Source organism: Oncorhynchus nerka, linkage group LG12 (genome assembly GCF_034236695.1).
Source record: "Oncorhynchus nerka isolate Pitt River linkage group LG12, Oner_Uvic_2.0, whole genome shotgun sequence".
Taxonomy (NCBI): Eukaryota; Metazoa; Chordata; class Actinopteri; order Salmoniformes; family Salmonidae; genus Oncorhynchus; species Oncorhynchus nerka.
Genome location: NC_088407.1, coordinates 10,902,187 through 10,924,254, shown reverse-complemented (window position 1 = coordinate 10,924,254; position 22,068 = coordinate 10,902,187). Strand labels below are relative to the sequence as shown.

General features: G+C 47.6%; 1 protein-coding gene across 1 annotated transcript in view; it reads left to right on the top strand.

Moving 5' to 3' along the window:
* Positions 1-19,753, top strand: part of LOC115127566 (transmembrane protein 151A) — an 81,860-nt gene extending 62,107 nt beyond the window's left edge. The window contains exons 4-6 of the mRNA XM_065026010.1: positions 15,805-15,936; positions 17,987-18,126; positions 18,482-19,753. Coding sequence (XP_064882082.1) covers positions 15,805-15,936; positions 17,987-18,126; positions 18,482-19,649 — 1,440 coding nt within the window. The 3' untranslated portion in view covers positions 19,650-19,753. The remainder of the gene's footprint in view (positions 1-15,804; positions 15,937-17,986; positions 18,127-18,481) is intronic.
* The last annotated feature ends 2,315 nt before the right edge of the window (positions 19,754-22,068 follow it).

Below are 22,068 nucleotides of genomic sequence, written 5' to 3'. Positions count from 1 at the left end.
TCCTGTCGTTATCCTCCTATCTGTCATTATCCTCCTATCTGTCGTTATCCTCCTCCTGTCGTTATCCTCCTATCTGTCGTTATCCTCCTATCTGTCGTTATCCTCCTATCTGTCGTTATCCTCATCTATCGTTATCCCATCTGTCGTTATCCTCCTCCTGTCGTTATCTCCTGTCGTTATCCTCCTGTCTGTCGTTATCCTCCTATCTGTCGTTATCCTCCATCTGTCGTTATCCTCCCATCTGTCGTTATCCTCCCATCTGTCGTTATCCCATCTGTCGTTATCCCCATCTGTCGTTATCCTCCTATCCTCCTATCTTATCCTCCTATCTGTCGTTATCCTCCCATCTGACGTTATCCTCCATCTGTCGTTATCCTCCTATCGTTATCCTCCTATCTGTCGTTATCCTCCTATCTGTCGTTATCCTCCTATCTGTCGTTATCCTCCTATCTGTCGTTATCCTCCTGTCTGTCGTTATCCTCCATCTGTCGTTATCCTCCATCTGTCGTTATCCTCCCATCTGTCGTTATCCTCCCATCTGTCGTTATCCTCCTATCTGTCGTTATCCTCCTATCTGTCGTTATCCTCCTATCTGTCGTTATCCTCCTATCTGTATCCTCCTGTCCGTTATCCTCTGTCGTTATCCTCTGTCTATCTGTCGTTATCCTCCTATCTGTCGTTATCCTCCTATCTGTCGTTATCCTCCTATCTGTCGTTATCCTCCTATCTGTCGTTATCCTCCTATCTGTCGTTATCCTCCTCCTATCTGTCGTTATCCTCCTATCTGTCGTTATCCTCCTATCTGTCGTTATCCTCCTATCTGTTATCCTCCTATCTGTTGTTATCCTCCTGTCGTTATCCTCCTATCTGTCGTTATCCTCCTATCTGTCGTTATCCTCCTATCTGTCGTTATCCTCCCTATCTGTCGTTATCCTCCTATCTGTTATCCTCCTATCTGTTATCCTCCCATCTGTCGTTATCCTCCATCTGTCGTTATCCTCCCATCTGTCGTTATCCTCCTATCTGTCGTTATCCTCCTATCTGTCGTTATCCCATCTGTCGTTTCCATCCTCCTATCTGTCGTTATCCTCCTGTTATCCCATCTGTCGTTATCTGTCGTTATCCTCCATCTGTCGTTATCCTCTATCTGTCGTTATCCTCCTATCTGTCGTTATCCTCCTATCTGTCGTTATCCTCCTATCTGTCGTTATCCTCCTGTCATTATCCTCCTATCTGTCGTTATCCTCCTATCTGTCGTTATCCTCCCATCTGTCGTTATCCTCCTATCTGTCGTTATCCTCCTATCTGTCGTTATCCTCCTATCTGTCGTTATCCTCCTCCTGTCGTTATCCTCCTCCTGTCGTTATCCTCCTATCTGTCGTTATCCTCCTATCTGTCGTTATCCTCCTCCTGTCGTTATCCTCCTCCTGTTGTTATCCTCCTATCTGTCGTTATCCTCCTATCTGTCGTTATCCTCCTCCTGTCGTTATCCTCCTATCTGTCGTTATCCTCCTGTCGTTATCCTCCTATCTGTCGTTATCCTCCTCCTGTCGTTATCCTCCTCCTGTCGTTATCCTCCTATCTGTCAGTTATCCTCCTATCTGTCGTTATCCTCCTGTCATTATCCTCCTATCTGTCTGTCGTTATCCTCCTCCTGTTGTTATCTCCTCCTCCCTATCTGTCGTTATCCTCCTATCTGTCGTTATCCTCCATCTGTCGTTATCCTCCTCCTATCTGTCGTTATCCTCCCATCTGTCGTTATCCTCCCATCTGTCGTTATCCTCCATCTGTCGTTATCCTCCATCTGTCGTTATCCTCCTATCTGTCGTTATCCTCCTATCTGTCGTTATCCTCCTATCTGTCGTTATCCTCATCGTTATCCTCCTATGTCGTTATCCTCCTGTCGTTATCCTCCTATCTGTCGTTATCCTCCCATCTGTCGTTATCCTCCTATCTGTCGTTATCCTCCTATCTGTTGTTATCCTCCTATCTGTCATTATCCTCCTATCTGTCGTTATCCTCCTATCTGTCGTTATCCCTCTGTTGTTATCCTATCCTCCTGTCGTTATCCTCCTATCCGTTATCCTCCTCCTGTCGTTATCCTCCTATCTGTCGTTATCCTCCTATCTGTCGTTTATCCTCCTATCTGTCGTTATCCTCCTATCTGTCGTTATCCTCCTATCTGTCGTTATCCTCCTATCTGTCGTTATCCTCCTCCTGTCGTTATCTGTCTGTTATCCTCCTATCTGTCGTTATCCTCCTATCTGTCGTTATCCTCCTATCTGTCGTTATCCTCCTATCCTCCTATCTGTCGTTATCCTCCTATCTGTCGTTATCCTCCTATCTGTCGTTATCCTCCTATCTGTCGTTATCCTCCTATCTGTCGTTATCCTCCTATCTGTCGTTATCCTCCTATCTGTCGTTATCCTCCTATCTGTCGTTATCCTCCTATCTGTCGTTATCCTCCTATCTGTCGTTATCCTCCTATCTGTCGTTATCCTCCTATCTGTTGTTATCCTCCTGTCATTATCCTCCTATCTGTCGTTATCCTCCTATCTGTCGTTATCCTCCTCCTGTTGTTATCCTCCTATCTGTCGTTATCCTCCTATCTGTCGTTATCCTCCTATCTGTCATTATCCTCCCATCTGTCGTTATCCTCCTGTCGTTATCCTCCCATCTGTCGTTATCCTCCCATCTGTCGTTATCCCATCTGACGTTTCCCATCTGTCGTTATCCTCCTATCTGTTATCCTCCGTTATCCCATCCTCTGTTATCCTCCTGTCGTTACCCTCCTATCTGTCGTTATCCTCCCATCTGTCGTTATCCTCCTATCTGTCGTTATCCTCCTATCTGTCGTTATCCTCCTGTCATTATCCTCCTATCTGTCGTTATCCTCCTATCTGTTGTTTTCCTCCCATCTGTCGTTATCCTCCTATCTGTCGTTATCCTCATATCTGTCGTTATCCGCCTATCTGTCGTTATCCTCCTCCTGTCGTTATCCTCCTCCTGTCGTTATCCTCCTGTCGTTATCCTCCTATCTGTCATTATCCTCCTATCTGTCGTTATCCTCCTCCTGTCGTTATCCTCCTGTCATTATCCTCCTATCTGTCGTTATCCTCCTCCTGTTGTTATCCTCCTATCTGTCGTTATCCTCCTATCTGTCGTTATCCTCCCATCTGTCGTTATCCCATCTGACGTTATCCCATCTGTCGTTATCCTCCTATCTGTCGTTATCCTCCTGTCTGCCGTTATCCCATCTGACGTTATCCCATCTGTCGTTATCCTCCTGTTGTTATCTCCTGTCATTATCCTCCGTTATCCTCCCATCTGTCGTTATCCCATCTGACGTTATCCCATCTGTCGTTATCCTCCTATCTGTCGTTATCCTCCTGTCTGCCGTTATCCCATCTGACGTTATCCCATCTGTCGTTATCCTCCTATCTGTCATTATCCTCCCATCTGTCGTTATCCTCCTGTCGTTATCCTCCTATCTGTCGTTATCCCATCTGTCGTTATCCTCCCATCTGTCGTTATCCTCCCATCTGTCGTTAGCCCATCTGTCGTTATCCTCCTATCTGTCGTTATCCTCCTATCTGTCGTTATCCTCCTATCTGTCGTTATCCTCCTATCTGTCGTTATCCTCCTATCTGTCGTTATCCTCCTATCTGTCGTTATCCTATCTGTCGTTATCCTCCTATCTGTCGTTATCCTCCTATCTGTCGTTATCCTCCTGTCGTTATCCTCCTATCTGTCGTTATCCTCCTATCTGTCGTTATCCTCCTATCTGTCGTTATCCTCCTATCTGTCGTTACCCTCCTATCTGTCGTTATCCTCCTATCTGTTGTTATCCTCCTGTCATTATCCTCCTATCTGTCGTTATCCTCCTATCTGTCGTTATCCTCCTCCTGTTGTTATCCTCCTCCTGTTGTTATCCTCCTATCTGTCGTTATCCTCCTATCTGTCGTTATCCTCCTATCTGTCATTATCCTCCCATCTGTCGTTATCCTCCTGTCGTTATCCTCCCATCTGTCGTTATCCTCCCATCTGTCGTTATCCCATCTGTTTCCCATCTGTCGTTATCCTCCTATCTGTCGTTATCCTCCTGTCTGCCGTTATCCCATCTGTCGTTATCCTCCTGTCGTTACCCTCCTATCTGTCGTTATCCTCCCATCTGTCGTTATCCTCCTATCTGTCGTTATCCTCCTATCTGTCGTTATCCTCCTGTCATTATCCTCCTATCTGTCGTTATCCTCCTATCTGTCGTTTTCCTCCCATCTGTCGTTATCCTCCTATCTGTCGTTATCCTCATATCTGTCGTTATCCGCCTATCTGTCGTTATCCTCCTCCTGTCGTTATCCTCCTCCTGTCGTTATCCTCCTGTCGTTATCCTCCTATCTGTCGTTATCCTCCTCCTGTCGTTATCCTCCTCCTGTTGTTATCCTCCTGTCGTTATCCTCCTATCTGTCGTTATCCTCCTCCTGTCGTTATCCTCCTATCTGTCGTTATCCTCCTGTCGTTATCCTCCTATCTGTCGTTATCCTCCTATCTGTCGTTATCCTCCTATCCTGTCGTTATCCTCTATCCTCCTCTGTCGTTATCCTCCTATCTGTCGTTATCCTCCTGTCATTATCCTCCTATCTGTCGTTATCCTCCTCCTGTTGTTATCCTCCTATCTGTCGTTATCCTCCTATCTGTCGTTATCCTCCCATCTGTCGTTATCCTCCTGTCGTTATCCTCCCATCTGTCGTTATCCTCCCATCTGTCGTTATCCCATCTGACGTTATCCCATCTGTCGTTATCCCATCTGTCGTTATCCTCCTATCTGTCGTTATCCTCCTGTCTGCCGTTATCCCATCTGTCGTTATCCTCCTGTCGTTATCCTCCTATCTGTCGTTATCCTCCCATCTGTCGTTATCCTCCCTATCTGTCGTTATCCTCCTATCTGTTGTTATCCTCCTATCTGTCGTTATCCTCCTATCTGTCGTTATCCTCCTATCTGTCATTATCCTCCCATCTGTCGTTATCCTCCTCTGTCGTTATCCTCCCATCTGTCGTTATCCTCCCATCTGTTATCCTCCATCTGTCGTTATCCATCGTTATCCCATCTGTCGTTATCCTCCTATCTGTCATTATCCTCCCATCTGTCGTTATCCTCCTATCTGTCGTTATCCTCCCATCTGTCGTTATCCTCCCATCTGTCGTTATATCCCATCTGTCGTTATCCTCCCATCTGTCGTTATCCTCCTGTCTGTCGTTATCCCATCCGTTATCCTCCTGTCGTTATCCTCCTATCTGTCGTTATCCTCCCATCTGTCGTTTATCCTCCTATCTGTCGTTATCCTCCTATCTGTCGTTATCCTCCTATCTCGTTATCCTCTGTCGTTATATCTGTCGTTATCCTCCTATCTGTCGTTTTCCTCCCATCTGTCGTTATCCTCCTATCTGTCGTTATCCTCATATCTGTCGTTATCCTCCTATCTGTCGTTATCCTCCTCCTGTCGTTATCCTCCTCCTGTCGTTATCCTCCTGTCGTTATCCTCCTATCTGTCGTTATCCTCCTCCTGTCGTTATCCTCCTCCTGTTGTTATCCTCCTATCTGTCGTTATCCTCCTATCTGTCGTTATCCTCCTATCTGTCGTTATCCTCCTATCTGTCGTTATCCTCCTGTCGTTATCCTCCTATCTGTCGTTATCCTCTCCTATCTGTCGTTATCCTCCTCCTGTGTTATCCTCCTATCTGTGTTATCCTCCTATCTGTCGTTATCCTCCTATCTGTCGTTATCCTATGTCATTATCCTCCTATCTGTCGTTATCCTCCTCCTATCGTTATCCTATCTGTTATCCTCCTATCTGTCGTTATCCTCCTATCTGTCGTTATCCTCCCATCTGTCGTTATCCTCCTATCTGTTATCCTCCCATCTGTCGTTATCCTCCTGTTTATCCTCCCATCTGTCGTTATCCTCCCATCTGTCGTTATCCCATCTGTCGTTATCCTCCTATCTGTCGTTATCCTCCTATCTGTCGTTATCCCTCCGTTATCTGTCGTTATCCTATCTGTCGTTATCTCCTATCTGTCGTTATCCTCCTATCTGTCGTTATCCTCCTATCTGTCGTTATCCTCCTATCTGTCGTTATCCTCCTATCTGTCGTTATCCTCCTATCTGTCGTTTATCCTCCTATCTGTCGTTATCCTCCTATCTGTCGTTATCCTCCCATCTGTCGTTATCCTCCTATCGTTTATCCTCCCGTTATCTGTCGTTATCCTCCTATCTGTCGTTATCCTCCTATCTGTCGTTATCCTCCTATCTGTCGTTATCCTCCTATCTGTCGTTACCCTCCTATCTGTCGTTATCCTCCTATCTGTCGTTATCCTCCTATCTGTCGTTATCCTCCTATGTCGTTATGTCGTTATCCTCCTATCTGTCGTTATCCTCTATCTGTCGTTATCCTCCGTTATCCTCCTGTCGTTATCCTCCTATCTGTCGTTATCCTCCTATCTGTCGTTATCCTCCTATCTGTCGTTATCCTCCTGTCGTTATCCTCCTATCTGTCGTTATCCTCCTATCTGTCGTTATCCTCCTATCTGTCGTTATCCTCCTATCTGTCGTTATCCTCCTATCTGTCGTTATCCTCCTATCTGTCGTTATCCTCCCATCTGTCGTTATCCTCCTATCTGTTGTTATCCTCCTGTCATTATCCTCCTATCTGTCGTTATCCTCCTATCTGTCGTTATCCTCCTATCTGTCGTTATCCTCCTCCTGTTGTTATCCTCCTATCTGTCGTTATCCTCCTATCTGTCGTTATCCTCCTATCTGTCATTATCCTCCCATCTGTCGTTATCCTCCTGTCGTTATCCTCCCATCTGTCGTTATCCTCCCATCTGTCGTTATCCCATCTGACGTTTCCCATCTGTCGTTATCCTCCTGTCTGCCGTTATCCCATCTGTCGTTATCCTCCTGTCGTTACCCTCCTATCTGTCGTTATCCTCCCATCTGTCGTTATCCTCCTATCTGTCGTTATCCTCCTATCTGTCGTTATCCTCCCATCGTTATCCTCATCTGTCATTATCCTCCTATCTGTCGTTATCCTCCTATCTATTGTTTTCCGTTATCCTCCTATCTGTCGTTATCCTCCTATCTGTCGTTATCCTCCTATCTGTCGTTATCCTCCTATCTGTCGTTATCCTCCTATCTGTCGTTATCCTCCTATCTGTCGTTATCCTCCTGTCGTTATCCTCCTATCTGTCATTATCCTCCTATCTGTCGTTATCCTCCTCCTGTCGTTATCCTCCCTGTCATTATCCTCCTATCTGTCGTTATCCTCCCTCCTGTTGTTATCCTCCTATCTGTCGTTATCCTCCTATCTGTCGTTATCCCCCATCTGTCGTTATCCCATCTGACGTTATCCCATCTGTCGTTATCCTCCTATCTGTCGTTATCCTCCTGTCCTCCGTTATCCTCTGTCGTTATCCTCCTATCTGTCGTTATCCCATCCGTTATCCCATCTGTCGTTATCCTCCTATCTGTCGTTATCTGTTGTTATCCTCTGTCGTTATCCTCCATCTGTCGTTATCCTCCTATCTGTCGTTATCCTCCTATCTGTCGTTATCCCTCTGTCATTATCCCCTATCTGTCGTTATCCTCCTATCTGTCATTATCCTCCTATCTGTCGTTATCCTCCTATCTGTCGTTATCCTCCTATCTGTCGTTATCCCTCCGTTATCCATCTGTTATCCTCCTGTCGTTATCTGTCGTTATCCTCCGTTATCTGTCGTTATCCTCCTATCTGTCGTTATCCTCCTATCTGTCGTTACCCTCCTATCTGTCGTTACCCTCCTATCTGTCCTTATCCTCCTATCTGTCGTTATCCTCCTATCTGTCGTTATCCTCCTATCTGTCGTTATCCTCCTATCTGTCGTTATCCTCCTATCTGTCGTTATCCTCCTATCTGTCGTTATCCTCCTATCTGTCGTTATCCTCCTATCTGTCGTTATCCTCCTATCTGTCGTTATCCTCCTGTCGTTATCCTCCTATCTGTCGTTATCCTCCTATCTGTTGTTATCCTCCTGTCGTTATCCTCCTATCTGTCGTTATCCTCCTATCTGTCGTTATCCTCCTATCTGTTGTTATCCTCCTATCTGTCGTTATCCTCCTATCTGTCGTTATCCTCCTATCTGTCATTATCCTCCCATCTGTCGTTATCCTCCTGTCGTTATCCTCCCATCTGTCGTTATCCTCCCATCTGTCGTTATCCCATCTGACGTTTCCCATCTGTCGTTATCCTCCTATCTGTCGTTATCCTCCTGTCTGTCGTTATCCTCCTGTCGTTATCCTCCTATCTGTCGTTATCCTCCTATCTGTCGTTATCCTCCTGTCGTTATCCTCCTATCTGTCGTTATCCTCCTGTCATTATCCTCCTATCTGTCGTTATCCTCCTATCTGTCGTTTTCCTCCCATCTGTCGTTATCCTCATATCTGTCGTTATCCTCCTATCTGTCGTTATCCTCCTATCTGTCGTTATCCTCCTATCTGTCGTTATCCTCCTATCTGTCGTTTATCCTCCTCCTATCTGTCGTTATCCTCCTCCTGTCGTTATCCTCCTATCTGTCGTTATCCTCCTGTCGTTATCCTCCTATCTGTCGTTATCCTCCTATCTGTCGTTATCCTCCTATCTGTCGTTATCCTCCTGTCGTTATCCTCCTATCTGTCGTTATCCTCCTCCTGTCGTTATCCTCCTATCTGTCGTTATCCTCCTATCTGTCGTTATCCTCCTATCTGTCGTTATCCTCCTGTCATTATCCTCCTATCTGTCGTTATCCTCCTCCTGTCGTTATCCTCCTATCTGTCGTTATCCTCCTATCTGTCGTTATCCTCCCATCTGTCGTTATCCTCCTATCTGTCGTTATCCTCCTATCTGTCGTTATCCTCCCATCTGTCGTTATCCCATCTGACGTTATCCCATCTGTCGTTATCCTTCCATCTGTCGTTATCCTCCTATCTGTCGTTATCCTCCTGTCTGCCGTTATCCCATCTGTCGTTATCCTCCTGTCGTTATCCTCCTATCTGTCGTTATCCTCCCATCTGTCGTTATCCTCCTATCTGTCGTTATCCTCCTCCTGTTGTTATCCTCCTATCTGTCGTTATCCTCCTATCTGTCGTTATCCTCCTATCTGTCATTATCCTCCTATCTGTCGTTATCCTCCCATCTGTCGTTATCGTTATCCTCCCATCTGTCGTTATCCTCCCATCTGTCGTTATCCCATCTGACGTTATCCCATCTGTCGTTATCCTCCTATCTGTCGTTATCCTCCTGTCTGCCGTTATCCCATCTGACGTTATCCCATCTGTCGTTATCCTCCCATCTGTCGTTATCCCATCTGACGTTACCCTCCTATCTGTCGTTATCCTCCCATCTGTCGTTATCCTCCTATCTGTCGTTATCCTCCTATCTGTCGTTATCCTCCTATCTGTCGTTATCCTCCTGTCATTATCCTCCTATCTGTCGTTATCCTCCTATCTGTCATTATCCTCCTATCTGTCGTTATCCTCCTCCTGTCGTTATCCTCCTATCTGTCGTTATCCTCCTATCTGTCGTTATCCTCCTCCTGTTGTTATCCTCCTATCTGTCGTTATCCTCCCATCTGTCGTTATCCTCCTGTCGTTATCCTCCCATCTGTCGTTATCCTCCCATCTGTCGTTATCCTCCATCTCGTTATCCTCCTCCGTTATCCTCCATCTGTCGTTATCCTCCTATCTGTCGTTATCCTCCTGTCGTTACCCTCCTATCTGTCGTTATCCTCCTCCGTTATCCTCCTATCTGTCGTTATCCTCCTCTGTCGTTATCCTCCTATCTGTCGTTATCCTCCCATCTGTCGTTATCCTCCTCCTGTTGTGGTTATCCTCCTATCTGTCGTTATCCTCCCATCTGTCGTTATCCTCCTATCTGTCGTTATCCTCCTATCTGTCGTTATCCTCCTGTCATTATCCTCCTATCTGTCGTTATCCTCCTATCTGTCGTTATCCTCCTATCTGTCGTTATCCTCCTATCTGTCGTTATCCTCCTATCTGTCGTTATCCTCCCATCTGTCGTTATCCTCCTATCTGTCGTTATCCTCCTATCTGTCGTTATCCTCCTATCTGTCGTTATCCTCCCTATCTGTCGTTATCCTCCTATCTGTCGTTATCCTCTATCTGTCGTTATCCTCCTATCTGTCGTTATCCTCCTATCTGTCGTTATCCTCCTCCTGTCGTTATCCTCCTCCTGTTGTTATCCTCCTATCTGTCATTATCCTCCTATCTGTCGTTATCCTCCTCCTGTCGTTATCCTCCTATCTGTCGTTATCCTCCCTGTCGTTATCCTCCTATCTGTCGTTATCCTCCTCCTGTTGTTATCCTCCTATCTGTCGTTATCCTCCTATCTGTCGTTATCCTCCTATCTGTCGTTATCCTCCTATCTGTCGTTATCCCATCTGTCGTTATCCTCCTATCTGTCGTTATCCTCCCATCTGTCGTTATCCTCCTGTCGTTATCCTCCCATCTGTCGTTATCCTCCCATCTGTCGTTATCCCATCTGACGTTATCCCATCTGTCGTTATCCCATCTGTCGTTATCCTCCTATCTGTCGTTATCCTCCTGTCTGCCGTTATCCCATCTGTCGTTATCCTCCTATCTGTCGTTATCCTCCTCCTATCTGTCGTTATCCTCCCATCTGTCGTTATCCTCCTCCTGTTGTTATCCTCCTATCTGTCGTTATCCTCCTATCTGTCGTTATCCTCCTATCTGTCATTATCCTCCCATCTGTCGTTATCCTCCTGTCGTTATCCTCCCATCTGTCGTTATCCTCCCATCTGTCGTTATCCCATCTGACGTTATCCCATCTGTCGTTATCCTCCTATCTGTCGTTATCCTCCTGTCTGCCGTTATCCCATCTGACGTTATCCCATCTGTCGTTATCCTCCCATCTGTCGTTATCCCATCTGACGTTATCCCATCTGTCGTTACCCTCCTATCTGTCGTTATCCTCCCATCTGTCGTTATCCTCCTATCTGTCGTTATCCTCCTATCTGTCGTTATCCTCCTATCTGTCGTTATCCTCCTATCTGTCGTTATCCTCCTGTCATTATCCTCCTATCTGTCGTTATCCTCCTATCTGTCGTTTTCCTCCCATCTGTCGTTATCCTCCTATCTGTCGTTATCCTCATATCTGTCGTTATCCTCCTATCTGTCGTTATCCTCCTCCTGTCGTTATCCTCCTCCTGTCGTTATCCTCTATCTGTCGTTATCCTCCTATCTGTCGTTATCCTCCTATCTGTCGTTATCCTCCTATCTGTCGTTATCCTCCTATCTGTCGTTATCCTCCTATCTGTCGTTATCCTCCTATCTGTTATCCTCTGTTATCCTCCTATCTGTCGTTATCCTCCTCCTGTCGTTATCCTCCTCCTGTCGTTATCCTCCTCTGTCGTTATCCTCCTATCTGTCGTTATCCTCCTATCTGTCGTTATCCTCCTCCTGTTGTTATCCTCCTATCTGTCGTTATCCTCCTATCTGTCGTTATCCTCCTATCTGTCGTTATCCTCCCATCTGTCGTTATCCTCCTATCTGTCGTTATCCTCCCATCTGTCGTTATCCTCCCATCTGTCGTTATCCTCCCATCTGTCGTTATCCCATCTGTCGTTATCCCATCTGTCGTTATCCTCCTATCTGTCGTTATCCTCCTGTCTGCCGTTATCCCATCTGTCGTTATCCTCCTGTCGTTATCCTCCTATCTGTCGTTATCCTCCCATCTGTCGTTATCCTCCTATCTGTCGTTATCCTCCTATCTGTCGTTATCCTCCTGTCATTATCCTCCTATCTGTCGTTATCCTCCTATCTGTCGTTTTCCTCCCATCTGTCGTTATCCTCCTATCTGTCGTTATCCTCCTATCTGTCGTTATCCTCCCATCTGTCGTTATCCTCCTATCTGTCGTTATCCTCCTATCTGTCGTTATCCTCCTATCTGTCGTTATCCTCCTATCTGTCGTTATCCTCCTATCTGTCGTTATCCTCCTGTCGTTATCCTCCTATCTGTCGTTATCCTCCTATCTGTCGTTATCCTCCTATCTGTCGTTATCCTCCTATCTGTCGTTATCCTCCTATCTGTCGTTATCCTCCTATCTGTCGTTATCCTCCTATCTGTGTTATCCTCCTATCTGTCGTTATCCTCCTATCTGTCATTATCCTCCCATCTGTCGTTATCCTCCTGTCGTTATCCTCCCATCTGTCGTTATCCTCCCATCTGTCGTTATCCCATCTGACGTTATCCCATCTGTCGTTATCCTCCTGTCTGCCGTTATCCCATCTGTCGTTATCCTCCTGTCGTTACCCTCCTATCTGTCGTTATCCTCCCATCTGTCGTTATCCTCCTATCTGTCGTTATCCTCCTATCTGTCGTTATCCTCCTGTCATTATCCTCCTATCTGTCGTTATCCTCCTATCTGTCGTTTTCCTCCCATCTGTCGTTATCCTCCTATCTGTCGTTATCCTCCTATCTGTCGTTATCCTCCTATCTGTCGTTATCCTCCTATCTGTCGTTATCCTCCTATCTGTCGTTATCCTCCTATCTGTCGTTATCCTCCTATCTGTCGTTATCCTCCTATCTGTCGTTATCCTCCTGTCGTTATCCTCCTATCTGTCGTTACCCTCCTATCTGTCGTTATCCTCCTATCTGTCGTTACCCTCCTATCTGTCGTTATCCTCCTATCTGTTGTTATCCTCCTGTCGTTATCCTCCTATCTGTCGTTATCCTCCTATCTGTCGTTATCCTCCTATCTGTCGTTATCCTCCTGTCGTTATCCTCCTATCTGTCATTATCCTTATCCTCCTATCTGTCGTTATCCTCCTATCTGTCGTTTCCCTCCTATCTGTCGTTATCCTCCTATCTGTTGTTATCCTCCTGTCATTATCCTCCTATCTGTTGTTATCCTCCTGTCGTTATCCTCCTGTCGTTATCCTCCTGTCGTTATCCTCCTACTGTTGTTATCCTCCTATCTGTCGTTATCCTCCTATCTGTTGTTATCCTCCTATCTGTCGTTATCCTCCTATCTGTCGTTATCCTCCTATCTGTTGTTATCCTCCTATCTGTCGTTATCCTCCTATCTGTCGTTATCCTCCTATCTGTTGTTATCCTCCTGTCATTATCCTCCTATCTGTTGTTATCCTCCTGTCGTTATCCTCCTGTCGTTATCCTCCTGTCGTTATCCTCCTACTGTTGTTATCCTCCTATCTGTCGTTATCCTCCTATCTGTCGTTATCCTCCCATCTGTCGTTATCCCATCTGACGTTATCCCATCTGTCGTTTTCCCATCTGTCGTTATCCTCCTGTCTGCCGTTATCCCATCTGTCGTTATCCTCCTGTCGTTACCCTCCTATCTGTCGTTATCCTCCCATCTGTCGTTATCCTCCTATCTGTCGTTATCCTCCTGTCGTTATCCTCCTATCTGTCGTTACCCTCCTATCTGTCGTTATCCTCCTGTCTGTCGTTATCCTCCTATCTGTCGTTATCCTCCCATCTGTCGTTATCCTCCTATCTGTCGTTATCCTCCCATCTGTCGTTATCCTCCTATCTGTCGTTATCCTCCTATCTGTCATTATCCTCCTATCTGTCGTTATCCTCCTATCTGTCGTTATCCTCCTCCCATCTGTCGTTATCCTCCTATCTGTCGTTATCCTCCTATCTGTCGTTACCCTCCTATCTGTCGTTATCCTCCTATCTGTCGTTATCCTCCTATCTGTCGTTACCCTCCCATCTGACGTTATCCTCCTATCTGACGTTATCCTCCTGTCGTTATCCTCCTATCTGTCTTTATCCTCCCATCTGTCGCTACCCTCCTATCTGTCGTTATCCTCATATCTGTCGTTATCCTCCTGTCGTTATATTCCTATCTGTCGTTATCCTCCTATCTGTCGTTATCCTCCTATCTGTCGTTATCCTCCTATCTGTCGTTACCCTCCTATCTGTCGTTATCCTCCTGTCGTTATCCTCCTATCTGTCGTTATCCTCCTATCTGTCGTTATCCTCCTATCTGTCGTTATCCTCCTATCTGTCGTTATCGTCCTGTCTGTCGTTATCCTCGTCCTGTCGTTACCCTCCTATCTGTCGTTACCCTCCTATCTGTCATTATCCTCCTGTCTGTCGTTATCCTCCTCCTGTCGTTATCCTCCTGTCGTTATCCTCCTGTCGTTATCCTCCTATCTGTCGTTACCCTCCTATCTGTCGTTATCCTCCTGTCGTTATCCTCCTATCTGTCGTTATCCTCCTGTCTGTCGTTATCCTCGTCCTGTCATTACCCTCCTATCTGTCGTTACCCTCCTATCTGTCATTATCCTCCTGTCTGTCGTTATCCTCCTCCTGTCGTTATCCTCCTGTCGTTATCCTCCTATCTGTCGTTATCCTCCTATCTGTCGTTATCCTCCTGTCGTTATCCTCCCTCCTATCGTTATCCTCCTATCGTTATCCTCTGTCATTATCCTCCTATCTGTCGTTATCCTCCTATCTGTCGTTATCCTCCTCCTGTCGTTATCCTCCTATCTGTCGTTATCCTCCTCCTGTCGTTATCCTCCTATCTGTCGTTATCCTCCTCCTGTCGTTATCCTCCTATCTGTCGTTATCCTCCTCTGTCGTTATCCTCCTATCTGTCGTTATCCTCCTATCTGTCGTTATCCTCCTATCTGTCGTTATCCTCCTATCTGTCGTTATCCTCCCATCTGTCGTTATCCCATCTGACGTTACCCCATCTGACGTTATCCCATCTGTCGTTAGCCCATCTGTCGTTATCCCATCTGTCGTTATCCCATCTGTCGTTATCCTCCTATCTGTCGTTATCCTCCTATCTGTCGTTATCCTCCTATCTGTCGTTATCCTCCTATCTGTCGTTATCCTCCTATCTGTCGTTATCCTCCTGTCGTTATCCTCCTATCTGTCGTTATCCTCCTATCTGTCGTTATCCTCCCTGTCGTTATCCTCCTATCTGTCGTTATCCCCTATCTGTCGTTATCCCCATCTGTCGTTAGCCCATCTGTCGTTATCCCATCTGTCGTTATCCCATCTGTCGTTATCCTCCTATCTGTCGTTATCCTCCTATCTGTCGTTATCCTCCTATCTGACGTTATCCTCCTATCTGTCGTTATCCTCCTATCTGTCGTTATCCTCCTATCTGTCGTTATCCTCCTATCTGTCGTTATCCTCCTATCTGTCTTTATCCTCCTATCTGTCGTTATCCTCCTATCTGTCTTTATCCTCCTATCTGTCTTTATCCTCCTATCTGTCGTTATCCTCCTATCTGCCGTTATCCTCCTATCTGTCGTTATCCTCCATCTGTCGTTATCCTCCTATCTGACATTATCCCATCTGTCGTTATCCTCCCATCTGCCGTTATCCTCCTATCTGTCGTTATCCTCCTATCTGTCGTTATCCTCCTATCTGTCTTTATCCTCCTATCTGTCGTTGTTCCATCCGACGTTATCCCATCCGACGTTATCCCATCTGACGTTATCCCATCTGACATTATCCCATCTGACGTTATCCCATCTGACATTATCCCATCTGTCGTTATCCCATCTGACGTCATCCCATCTGATGTTATCTCCATCTGACGTTATCCCATCTGACATTATCCCATCTGACGTTATCCCATCTGTCGTTATCCCATCCGACGTTATTTTGGGGGGAATTTAATTGTCTTTGGTGAAGAGAACAATGGGATGTTTAATGGAGTGAGTTGGGTAGACTTTGATATATATTGTGTGTGTGTGTGTGTGTGTTTCTCCAGGTGTATGAGCGTGTCACAAGGCTCCAGCAGGCCACTCCCTGTATCTGGTGGAAGGCCATCAGTTACCACTACGTCAGACGGACCAGACAGGTGACCAGGTATCGCAACGGAGACGCTTATACCACTACACAGGTGAGCATGAAGAAAGAGGGAGAGGAACACCTGGAGACTCTAGGTAGGGCCCTAAAAGTCCAGGGCAAAATGCTCTGACGATATTGCCCCTTTATTCAGTTGCGATTTCAGCTTCAAATGTTTAAGTTGCACTATGCAGAAATCAATCATTTCCTGGTTGCTAAAACTCTCAGTAGTTCGCCTAATTTCAGTGTATGTGACAAAACAAGCTAGTACAGTGTAGAGAATCATTGTACCATCTAAACCACTGTGAAATATATTTTCCAGAGCCTCTGAGAGGTGCAGTGGTCTAAGGCACTGCATCACAGCGCTAGCTGTGCCACTTGATAACCTGGTTAGAGCCCAGGCTCTGTCATCGTCTGGCTGCGACCGGGAGACCCATGAGGCGGCGTGCAATTGGCCCAGCGTCGTCCGGGTTAGTGGAGGGTTTGGCCCAGCGTCGTCCGGGTTAGTGGAGGGGTTTGGCCCAGCGTCGTCCGGGTTAGTGGAGGGTTTGGCCCAGCGTCGTCCGGGTTAGTGGAGGGGTTTGGCCCAGCGTCGTCCGGGTTAGTGGAGGGTTTGGCCCAGCGTCGTCCGGGTTAGTGGAGGGGTTTGGCCCAGCGTCGTCCGGGTTAGTGGAGGGTTTGGCCCAGCGTCGTCCGGGTTAGTGGAGGGTTTGGCCCAGCGTCGTCCGGGTTAGTGGAGGGTTTGGCCCAGCGTCGTCCGGGTTAGTGGAGGGGTTTGGCCCAGCGTCGTCCGGGTAAGTGGAGGGTTTGGCCCAGCGTCGTCCGGGTTAGTGGAGGGTTTGGCCCAGCGTCGTCCGGGTTAGTGGAGGGTTTGGCCCAGCGTCGTCCGGGTTAGTGGAGGGTTTGGCCCAGCGTCGTCCGGGTTAGTGGAGAGGTTTGGCCCAGCGTCGTCCGGGTTAGTGGAGGGGTTTGGCCCAGCGTCGTCCGGGTTAGTGGAGGGGTTTGGCCCAGCGTCGTCCGGGTTAGTGGAGGGTTTGGCCCAGCGTCGTCCGGGTTAGTGGAGGGTTTGGCCCAGCGTCGTCCGGGTTAGTGGAGGGGTTTGGCCCAGCGTCGTCCGGGTTAGTGGAGGGTTTGGCCCAGCGTCGTCCGGGTTAGTGGAGGGTTTGGCCCAGCGTCGTCCGGGTTAGTGGAGGGTTTGGCCCAGCGTCGTCCGGGTTAGTGGAGGGGTTTGGCCCAGCGTCGTCCGGGTTAGTGGAGGGGTTTGGCCGGCACGGATGTTCCTGTCCCATCGCGCACTAGCGACTCCTGTGGCGGGCCAGGCGCACTGCACGCTGACCAGGTCGCTAGGTGTACGGTGTTTCCTCCGACACATTGGTGCGGCTGGCTTCCGGGTTAAGCGAGCGTTGCGTTAAGAAGCAGTACGGCTTGGCTTGGCTGGGTTGTGTTGTGTTTCGGAGGACGCACGGCTCTCGACCTTCGCCTCTCCCAAGTCCGTACTGGAGTTGCAGCGATGAGACAAGACTGTAACTACCAATTGGATACCGAAAAAAGTGTATATTTAAAAAAATGTTTTATTTAATGTTTATTTAACTAGGCAAGTCAGTTAAAGAACAAATTATTATTTACAATGACGGCCTACAACGGCCAATCCCGGACGACACTGTGCCAATTGTGCGCCGCCCTATGGGACTCCCAATCACTGCCGGATGTGATTCAGCCTGGATTCGAACCAGGTACTGTAGTGACGACTGCGCCACTCGGGAGTATAACCAAAAATATTTCTCTTTCAGCTGTTTGAAGCAAAACCGAACGTAAAAAAGGCAAAAAATGAAACTCAAAGCTCTGGAAGCATAGAAATAGCACACATAGAACAGATCTACCGCTTTTTAGACTTGTTTTCTATGAGAATGATTGATCCATAACGCACATTTCTATGTGAATTTGGTCAGGTCGGCCCAAAAATTACACATTGCCACGAAGTAGAAAATTCCTTATTTATGAAAAGAAATGTCCTTATAGTTACTCTGAAAATAGGACAGCGTTACTATAAAACAATTTTTATTCAAAACTTTTTATTTTATTTTTTAAATTCCCCTCGTTCACAGGTCTACCATGAGAGGGTTAACACCCACGCCTCCAGCTCTGAGTTTGACTACGGTCGCCACGGGGTTAAAGACGTCTCCAAGAATCTCCAGGGACTTCAGGAGCACCCGGCTGTCAGACTACGCTTCACCAAGTGTTTCAGGTTAACACACACACACACCATACACACCACACACACCACACACACCATACACACACACACACACACCATACACACACACACACCATACACACACACACACACACACCACACACACATACACACAACACACACACACCACACACACACACACACACCACACACACACCACACACACCACACACGCACATTTGGAATTCTAGATGTTCAGTTAAAAAGATTATTGTTGAAAATTCAAAAATATATATTTTTTTGTGAAGTTCTCACCACCTAGCCTGCTTTGAGCCACTGTATAAACGCTATATAAATCGAATCAGTGAATTAATCAATCAATGAATCAATTGTTCCTCTGTTTCAGTTTTGCCAGCGCCCGTGCGGAGGCTGCATACCTCACCCAGCGAGCACGCTTCTTCGGAGACAACGAGGGTCTGGACGATTACATGGAAGCCCGGGAAGGGATGCATCTAAAGAACGTGGATTTCAAGGAGCATATTCTGGCGTTCCCAGACCCGACCCGGCAACCGTGGTATTCCCGACACCGGGTCTTCTGGCTGGCCTCAGCGTTCCTCTTCTCCTGGCCCATCCGGGTCGTGTCGGAGTACTGCACGGCCCACGTACACTACCACGTGGAGAAACTGTTCGGAGAGGAGACGCTCCGTGAGGACGGAGTAACGGAGAACGGAGGAACGGCGGGAGGAGAGAGGAGCGCCAACGGCGGGTCGAGCTACAGAGCGATATCGCGGGTGAACACGGTGGACATGACGGAGCTGGAGTGGCACATTCGCTGTAATCAACAAATGGTTCCTTCTTATTCCGAAGCTCTTCTCATGGACTTGGAGAGAGAGAGTAATGGAGGAGTCAGTGGAACAGGAGGAACTAACACCACCTCCTCCACACCTGGAGCGCCGGGCTCCATCCAGGGGGGCTTTCCAGCCAGCATGACCCGCCCAGTGGCCTTCTCCACGGCTTACCTCCTCCAGAGCTGCCCCCGGTGTCGGAGTACCACGTCAAGCTCCAGCCTGCCATCCAGGCTAAGGGCCCCGACGGGGAATCCAGCCCTGCTGAACGGCACTGTGGTTGGGATGAGGGCGAATGGTGTAGGGGGTGGGGGTCCGGGTGGGGGAGGGGGAGGTGGTAGGTTAGTGTTGAGTCGTAGTGGGTTTTCTCTGGGGACACGGCCGAGACCAGCAAGTCTATTTCACTCTCGTAGTGTGGGGGGAGGACTAGGAGGAGGACGGGGGGAAGACGGAGGAGGAGGAGGGGGAGGCTTTCTGGGGTTAGGGTCCCGGCAGGGTCAGGATGATGAGGAAAGTAGAGGAGTGTTGGAAGGAGAGAGAGGGGAGGAGGAGGAAGAGGAGGGAGAGAGGGATGAGGAAGAAGAGCAGGAGGGCGGAGGAGAGGTGGATGAAGGGGTGAGGGATAGACCTCCGTCTTACCACGATGCGTTTTTCTTCCCGGTGCTGATCGTGCACGGAGAGGAGAGCTGCCATGGTGGAGATGATGTGATGGACACAATAGTAGACTGACAGAAAAGAATGGTTGTCTGAGAGACAGTGGAAAGGAGGGAATATTGTAGTACAGGACAAGAAAGAGATGTAAATCAACTGAGAGAAAGGGAAGATATTGGTATGAGAGAGGGGGGGGGTGGAGAGAGAGGGATGTAGGAAGAGGGGGAGAGGGAGGGAGAAAGAAAGGGCTGGAGAGAGGCTTGGAGTGAGAGAGAGAGAAAGACAGAGAGAGAGAAAGACAGAGAGAGAGAGAGGCGAGGCTGAGTGAGAGAGAGAGAAAGACGAGGCTGAGTGAGAGCGAGAAAGACAGAGGGGGTGGAGAGATAGGGATGTAGGAAAAGGGGGAAAGGGAGGGAGAAAGAAAGGGCTGAGAGAGAGAGAGAGAAAGACAGAGAGGGGGGGTGGAGAGAGGCTTGGAGTGAGAGAGAGAGAAAGACAGAGAGGGGGGGTGGAGAGAGGCTTGGAGTGAGAGAGAGAGAAAAACAGAGAGGGGGGTGGAGAGAGGCTTGGAGTGAGAGAGGGAGAGAGAGAAAGACAGAGAGGGGGTGGAGAGAGGCTTGGAGTGAGAGAGTAGTCTTAAGCGGAAGGCCATTGACTGCACATTGGAATGTTTGTTTTCCAGATATCTATACCGTAGGATACCGTAGGATACTGTAGGATACTGTAGGATACCGTAGGATACTGTAGGATACCGTAGGATACCGTAGGATGCTGTAGGATACTGTAGGATACTGTAGGAAGCTGTAGGATACTGTAGGATGCCGTAGGATACCGTAGGATACCGTAAGATACCGTAGGATACTGTAGGATGCTGTAGGATACTGTAGGATACTGTAGGATACCGTAGGATGCCGTAGGATACCGTAGGATACTGTAGGATGCTGTAGGATGCTGTAGGATGCTGTAGGATACTGTAGGATACCGTAGGATGCCGTAGGATACTGTAGGATACCGTAGGATGCCGTAGGATACTGTAGGATACCGTAGGATACTGTAGGAAGCTGTAGGATACTGTAGGATGCCGTAGGATACTGTGGGAGGCTCTATAGAAGGATGGATGCACCCTATTCCCTAGTTAGTGCTCTTCTCTCTGGGAGAGACATCCCAGTACCCCTATACTGCACATAGATCTCTCGTTGCTGATGGCGACATCCCAGTACCCCGAAAAACACATTTAAACAGACCTCTGGTTGACCTATTTCCAATAAACTTTTCCCGTCACTGAAGGCAAATCTAGAATCCGGGATACCTTACCAGTCGTTTTGGGCTATACAGTGTGTGAGCTATGGTCAAAATAAACAATTGACATGTAATAATTTCCAACGCTACACTGAACAAAAATATAAACGCAACATGGAAAGTGTTGGTCCCATGTTTCTTGATCTGAAATAAAAGATCCCAGAAATGTTCCATATGTACAAAAAGCTGATTTCTCTCAAATGTTGTGTACAAATTTGTTTACATCCCTGTTAGTGATCATTTCTCCTTTGCCAAGATAATCCATCCACCTGACAGGTGTGGCATATCAAGAAGCTGATTAAACAGCATAATCATTACACAGGTGGACCTTGTGCTGGGTTCAATAAAAGGCCACTCTAAAATGTGCCGTTTTGTCACACAAGACAATGCCACGACTCAAGTTTTGAGGGAGCCATCAATTGGCATGCTGACTGCAGGAATGTCCACCAGAGCTTTTGCCAAGGAATTTAATGTTGCTTTTTCTACCATAAGCCACCTCCAATGTCATTTTAGAGAATTTGGCAGTACTTTCAACCGGCCTCACAACCGTAGACCACGTGTAACCATGCCAACCCAGGACCTCCACATCCGACTTCTTCACCTGCGGGTTGCCTCCAAGACAACTGATGAAACTGTGGGTTTGCACAACCAAAGAATTTCTGAACAAACTCTCAGGGAAGCTCATCTGCTCGTCTTCCTCACCAGGGTCTTGACCTGACTGCAGTTCGGCGTCGTCACCGACTTCAGAGGGCAAATGTTCACCTTCGATGGCCACTGGCCTCGCTGGAGAAGTGTGCTCTTCACCGATGAATCCCAGGTTTCAACTGTACCAGACAGATGGTACACAGCGTGTATGGCGTCGTGTGGGTGAGCAGTTTGCTGATGTCAACATTGTGAACAGAGTGCAACATGGTGGCGGTGGGGTTATGGTATGGACAGGCATATGCTACGGACAACGAACACAATTGGATTTTATCTTTGGCAATTTGAATGCACAGAGATACAGTGATGAGATCCTGAGGCCCATTGTTGTTGCCATTTATCCACCACCATCACCTCATGTTTCAGCATGATCATGCACAGCCTCATGTCACAAGGATCTGTACACGATTCCTGGAAGCTGAAAATGTCCCAGTTCTTCCACGGTCTGCATACTCACCAGACATGTCACCCGTTGAGCATGTTTGGGATGCTCTGG